Source organism: Cebus imitator, unplaced genomic scaffold (genome assembly GCF_001604975.1).
Source record: "Cebus imitator isolate Cc_AM_T3 unplaced genomic scaffold, Cebus_imitator-1.0 Scaffold94, whole genome shotgun sequence".
Lineage (NCBI taxonomy): Eukaryota > Metazoa > Chordata > Mammalia > Primates > Cebidae > Cebus > Cebus imitator.
The window spans coordinates 1,357,864-1,365,045 of NW_016107409.1; the positions used below are offsets into that span (position 1 = coordinate 1,357,864).

The 7,182-nt window shown below is 34.4% G+C and overlaps 1 protein-coding gene across 2 annotated transcripts in view; it reads left to right on the plus strand.

Annotated features, from left to right (window-relative positions):
• KPNA3 (karyopherin subunit alpha 3) overlaps nt 1–7,182 on the plus strand; it is a 112,766-nt gene that overhangs the window by 73,829 nt on the left and 31,755 nt on the right. For both annotated transcript variants that reach the window (XM_017535887.2, XM_017535888.2), the window contains exons 3-6: nt 5,177–5,266; nt 5,748–5,777; nt 5,867–5,919; nt 6,058–6,153. In XM_017535887.2, the coding sequence (XP_017391376.1) occupies nt 5,177–5,266; nt 5,748–5,777; nt 5,867–5,919; nt 6,058–6,153 (269 nt within the window). The remainder of the gene's footprint in view (nt 1–5,176; nt 5,267–5,747; nt 5,778–5,866; nt 5,920–6,057; nt 6,154–7,182) is intronic.

Genomic DNA, 7,182 nt, shown 5'->3' on the forward strand with positions numbered 1-7,182 from the left:
AAAAAAAAAAAAAAAAAAAAAGAAATGCATCTAATTCATAGGTGTGTTTGATTGGTTGAGTATCGAAATTAGACAAGTTCCCATAACCTGTTAGCTTCCTTCTCACTTGACAAAAGTATACTCTTTATGGATGCTGAATATATTGTAGTGTGTGTTTTCAGGAGGGCAAAAATCTCTAGATATCAAGTGAAGGTACAGTTTAATTTACTGATTTTGATGAAGCTCCTTTAATGATTAATCTGACCATTAGAAACCTGCCCAGTGATTATTTTTCCTTGGCTTGTACATATTTTTGCTAAGAATAAAGTATGTTTCTTGTGCCCTAGATATTTTGGTCTATGTTAGGATATTTTCAATTTAAATGCAGGGGTTGTTACCTAATGTTCGACAAAAGAAAAAATATACTAAGAAGCTGTAATACTCTAAACTAGTATATGCCTCATAGAATGTCTAAATATATGTATATATATATATAAAGTAAACATTTGCAAAATTAGGGGAAATTCATCAAAGACATAATCATTGTGGGAGATTTTCTTCTTACTAATGAATAAACACCAATTAAGAAGAGAGAGATTTGAACAGTGTTTGAGAGGGATTTAGAAAAAAAAGAGATAGAAATTTTAAATAATTTAACTCACAAATTTTAACTACAAACACATGTAAATCCACATATATATTTGGAAACCGAGTTTATGATAGAATAAGCTAATAGTTTCTAAACTCTGTGCTGAGGTAACATGGGGCTCCACAGTGACCTGAAAGGGACTTTGGGATATTTTAATTTTGAGAGAGATACAGGCATCTCTTGTCTTTCAGACACCACAGAACTATTAGATCTCAAGACAGTCCAAAGTTTAAACACTTAAATAACACTACATTCCTTTCTACAATTACTGTATCTAAGAGTGAAATAATTTTTTCTTTTATTTGTTTTTCTTTTCTCTTTCCCAAATGACTACTTTGGCTTACACTGTGGACTGAGAAAGTTTGGGAACCTTTGGTATAAAGCAAATGTCAGCTGATTTCAATGTATTGTACATACCTGTTCTCTGACCACAGTATAATTAAATTAGAAATCACTGAATGAAACAGTAACAAGAACCTCATAGTTGTGAATGTTTTAAAGCACTTCTGAATATACTGAGCATCAAAGAAATCTTAATGGAATATAGGAATACCTAAAAATGAACAGTAGGAAAACTACAGTCAGAACCTGTAGAACTGAGTTAACGTGGTAATTCAGGAGACAAATTTATAGCAAGTCGAGAGAAGGAACAACAACAAAATACTAGGAATTTAAAAAGTCATGTTAATTTAAATGTAGCATAAATTTAAAAACATGAGTGCATCAGCTAGTTTTTACTGCATGACACACCACTCCAAGCTAAGTAATTTGAAACAATAGTCATTTTATTCCGCTAACAGTCTTGTGGGCTATCAGAGTGGGTTTTCTGTCATAGGCCAGTTCAGCTGTTTTCTCCTGGCTTCCCTTACTGTTTCTGGTCAGCTGGTGGGGTTGGTTGGTGACTAGATGATCTAGCATGTCATGTAACTTGACTGGGACTTGGTTGTTGTCCATGCAGTCTCATCCTCCACTGGCTCAGTGTTCACAAGATGGGTTCAGGAAAAAAGCAACAAAAGAGAACCTGTCTCTAATGTGTAAGCACTTTTTAGTCTGTTTGCTTAATGTTCCATTGCCAAAGCAAGTCACATAGCCATTCCTGTAGTCAGTGCAGAACTGGATATGGGAAGGGAAATTATTGCTGTTTTTGCAAACAATCTGCAATTTAAATATGAATAAACTTATGCATATGGGCAAGGCGCAGTGGTTCACGCCTATAATCCCGGCACTTTGGGGAGGCAGAGGCAGTGAAATCACTTGAGGCCATGAGTTTGAGACCGGCCTGGACAACATGGTGAAACCCCATCTCTACTAAAAATACAAAAATTAGCCAGGCATAATGGCACCTGCCATTAATCCCAGCCACTTGTGAGGCTGTGAGGCAGGAGAAACGCTTGAACCTGGGAGGGAGGTTACAGTGAGCCAAGATCGTGCCACTGTACTCCAGCCTGGACAATAGAGCGAGACTCTGCCTCAAAAACAGAAAACAAACAAAAACTTAGGCAAATAAATTTGAAGAGTTAGACGAAGTAGGCAGTTTCTTAGCAGAAGAAATGAATTTACCCAACTGACTCAAGAAGATAATAACCTGAATAGATCTTAAAAAAAAAAAATCAAAGAAATTAATATCCATAGCTAAAAATTTAACCTCTCCCATCCCTCCTGTAAAAGAAAAGGTACTCTTACTGGTGGAACTTTGGCAGATATTGAAGGAACAGGTAATTCCAGCCTTATTAAATGATTTCAGAGAAGGTAAAGAGGAAACACTTCCCAGCTCATTTTGTGAAGCTAGCCAAAACCATGACCCCAAGCAACAGACCAAGATAGTCTGAGAAAAGATGCTTATCAGCCAGATTTCACTTAGGAACATTGAGGAAAAGAAATCCTAAATAAAATATTAACAAATTGATTTCAGGAATTACTACTTTAAAAAAATTATATAAAGTTTTGTTCCAGGACTTACATGGATAGTTTAATATTAGAAAATCTATTCATTTACCATACTTACAGATGAAAGTGGAAACATATATCCATTTCAGTAGATGGAAAGAAGCACAATTTGATAAAATTAAGCACTCATTCATGGCCTTTAAAGAAAAAAGTTCTTAGCAAGTTAGGAATAGAAAGGAGTTGCCTTGCCAGACAAAGGGTATCTACCAAAAAAGACAGCACACATCCTATATAATGATAAAATGCCATCCCCAGATTGGAGCTCTGTGTATGTAGGAAGCTTTAGTTGTATTTATCCTTTATATTGCTTCTATTCCAGAAATATGTGGGAAGGAAGAATAGAGGGAGTCAGATTCCTTAAAGACCTCTGGAAGCTTGATTGTTCAGGCTCTGGAAAAGTTAGAGGAAAATAGAGTCAAAGAATGAAATGAGTGTTAAAATCATTTGGGGGTGGTGGGATTTAACTTGTCAATAAACTTTGTTAAAACTTTTAAAATGGTTTAAATCCAAGAGATGTTAAAGTGTTATTTATATGTTACAAACCATAGAATATAACTAATTTTTAAAAAATTTTACACAATTTCAAATTTATAGTTTGAGGTTTACAGTTGTGAGAATAGTATAGAAACATAATATATCCTTCACTCAGAACCCAGGTTCCCTAGCATTTTTCATATTTGCATTATTATCTTTATATACATTTTTTCCTTGAACCAGTTAAATTGTAAGCATGATGCCTCATTTCCCTTAATACAACAGTTTATATTTCATAAAAACAGACACTTTCCCAATATAAGTACACAGTACACTTGTCTAACTTAGGTAAAAATCTACCATTCAATCCATAGAACCAATTTAGATTGGTTCCCAATAATGTCCTTTATAAATCCAAGATCCAGGGCCAACATCAGACGTGACATTTAGTTGTCATGTTTCTTTAGTCTCCTTCAATCTGGAACTCTTCCTCAGTCTTTATCTTTCATGACTACATTTTTGAAGAATACAGGCTTTTTCTTTTCTTTTCTTTTTCTTTTTTTTTTTTGTAGAATGGCAGACTTGGTCTATTCTGGCTTTTCTCAGGTTATTTATTTAGGTTAGGACTACCACAGAGGTTATGTTTTATTAGGACACCAGACCCCAGGAGGCACACAGTGTTGATTTGTTCTTTACTGATGGTGATACCTTTTGTCATTTGGTCAAGAATGTTGTCTGCCAAGTTTTCCCACTTTAAGTTAATGAGTATTCGGTGGGAAGCCACTTGAAACCATATAAAATATCAATGCATGGATTTGAATGTTTGTGAGCTGCTTTAATTTTAAAATATTTTAGAATTAGTTAAGTAGTTACGAAAGAAGTATGCTAATACAAGTGGAAATTAGTAAACTACTAATGTTTGACATATATATTGGCATACAGATAAGCATGTTTCCATATATGTACAGAATATGTATCTGAATCTTATTTTCTAGTTTATGTGAATTTTAACATCAATAGTAATGTCTCTTCAGTAACTTTTCTGTTATAATCAAATACTTTCTAAATATGTCAAACACTAGAAATACACCTTCTGAAATTTTAAATTGAAAAGGATGTTAGACATTATTTAGTCTGTTGATCTAATTTGCATTAGAATTCTGTAAAAAATCTAAAAACCTAGAGAAAATTGGGGATTTATCCACAGTTACATGTGTAAAATGGCACAGGTTATCATTACACACAATTGAAGTTCAGTGAAATGTAGAAATTGATTTGCTAGTAGAGAATTCTTGTTTGTAAAAGCCAGAGAGCAGGAGTTTAAATCTGAAATGATGGCAAGTAGGCAGCATTTATGTTAATGAATTCCCACTCCTCACACCCAGCAAGCATAGGCAGACCTTAACATTTGAGCATTAAACTCTTTTCATTAAACTGGTTTCTTAATAAACTGCTACAGGTAACCATTAGCCATAAGTAGATGAAAACCAGCATGCCAGTTGAAATATATTTGCAAGACTTTATAATAATATTGCATCTCCAAATTTAAATCTTTCCTAGAGATTAGGAGGCATACCAACATGGTCAAAACAGTTGGTGCTGGCTGGTGCTCATACCTGTAATCTCAGCACTGGAAGGCAGGCAGATCACTTGAGGCCAGGAGTTTGAGACCAGCTTGGCCAGCATGGCAAAAATACATCTCTACTAAAAATACAAAAATTAGCCAGGTGTGGTGGTACACGACTGTAGTCCCATTTACTCGGGAGGTTGAGGCAGAGAATGGAAGTGAGCTGAGATTGTGCCACTGCACTCCAGACTGGGTGACAGAGCAAGATTCTGTATCCAAAAAGAAAACACAGTTGGTGCTTAATGAAGTATGTGTCGTGTGTGTGTGTGTGTGTGTGTGTGTGTGTGTGTGTGTGTGTATAAAAGCAAGCCAGGTAATTTTGTAACCAAAGCCAGAATGTGACCCTTGTCATTGGTTTGCAGTATGCACATTTAATTCATATTATCCTTATGTGTTCAGTATTTGTTCATAATTGCCTAATAAAGTTGAAATAGTTTTAATGGATTTTTTATTAACAGCAGTCTTTATGACTACTTAAGCATTTATTGGTTGCCTTTCAGAACAAAAGAGATGAACACTTACTGAAAAAAAGAAATGTTCCCCAAGAAGAAAGTTTAGAAGATTCAGATGTTGATGCTGATTTTAAAGCAGTAAGTTACCATATTTTTATAGTGACTTTAAAATAATTTTATAGTAACTGGAGAACTTCATTTTTAATATAAGACCAACTTTATAATGACAAAGTATATTAACTCTAGGCTGGGTGTGGTGGCTCATGCTTATAATCCCAGCACTTCGGGAGGCCGAGCCAGGTGGATCACCTGAGGTCAAGAGTTCGAGACCAGTCTGGCCAACATGGTGAAACCTCATCTCTACTAAAAAATAGAAAAATTAGCTGGGCGCAGTGGCAGGTGCCTGTCATCCCAGCTACTTGGAGGCTGAGGCAGGAGAATCGCGTGAACCTGGGAGGCAGAGGTTGCAGTGAGCCGAGATTGTGTCACTGCACTCCTTCCTGGGAGACAGAGCAAGACTCTGTCTTTAAAAAAAAAAAAGTATATTAACTCTAACTTTAGCAGATACACTATTTAATGAATGTAATTTTGCTGAACTATGTTTTTTCTTCTTTTTAAGCAAAATGTAACACTAGAAGCTATATTGCAGGTATGTTATTAATTTAATATTCTTATTTTGAAGTATTTTGAAATTGATTTTTTTTTTTTCATTTCTGAAATTTACATTTGGTATTGCAGAATGCCACAAGTGATAACCCCGTGGTCCAATTGAGTGCTGTCCAGGCAGCAAGGTAAATACTAATTTGTCCAGAGAGAGAATTATGTCATACCTCAGTTGTGTTACCTGGTAGTTAAGAAGTTAATACATTGTTAATTCTTTTCACAGTTTGAAAATTATAGCAATTAATTTCTTATATTTATTTTCCTAGAAAACTACTGTCCAGTGACAGAAATCCACCAATTGATGATTTAATAAAATCTGGGATTTTACCAATTCTAGTCAAATGTCTAGAAAGGGATGATAAGTAAGTATGAATTTGACTCCTTATTCAGTTTTTTTCAGTTAACTTAAAATTTTGGATTATTATGTAACCAGTGAGTTCCGTTTGGTTTTGTACTTATGATGTTTTTCAATTGTCATATATTTTAATTGAATTTTCTTATTCTGTGATAAGAAAAATGTCTCTCTTTTTTGTTTCTGAAGGATGTGTATGTTTTCTAGGAAGTTTTTATCTCCTGTTTATTACCCTTTTTAACTTAAATATTTATAGTCTTTGTTAGGATTTCTTATTAGTAATATTTTAGAACAACTCAAATAATGTTTAAGTCACTCTTTGCTTATGAGTCTATATATAGATTAACCTTATGACTAAGTCAACATGAATGGTTTCCAGAACTAAGTGGCTCTTTCTTACCCTGGGAATATTCCAGCTGATTACTGATCTTCTGTGTGGTCTTTAACAGAACTTCATCCATGATAAGTTGCCCAATGTCAGACTTTTTGTTTGTAGCAAATTAAGAATAAGGTGACAGGTTTTACTTACCCAGAAGAGAAGGAGTAAAACTCCACTTGGTATCTTTTGAGGAACTGGCCCTATTTTCTTTTTTTTTTTTTTTTTTGGTGGTATCTCAGTGCTGTGCCTTAAACTTTGTTAATTTAAATTAACTGGGGAGAATATGAGTTTGAACTCCAAAATATATTAAAACAGATGCTTTTTTGCATTTAAAAGCATCTATACTGAAACTGGACGACATTTAACAAAATATCCCAAGCTAAATGTCGTCCAAAGAATTTTCAGTTGGCTAGATAAGAATAGTGGCATATAAATGTTGCCACTAAAATTTTTTAGTATTTAAAAAATATCATTTGCTTTCCTTGTGTGCCACAACCTCTCCTACTCTCCAACCCCAGGCCCTTAACACTGTTAAAAAATACTATCATGTTTGTTTTCTATAACAATGTTTAAGTAAAGGTAAGTTTTGTTTTAGCTATTGAAAAATAAATTCTGGCTGGGCATGGTGGCTCATGCCTGTAATCCCAGCACTTTGGGAGG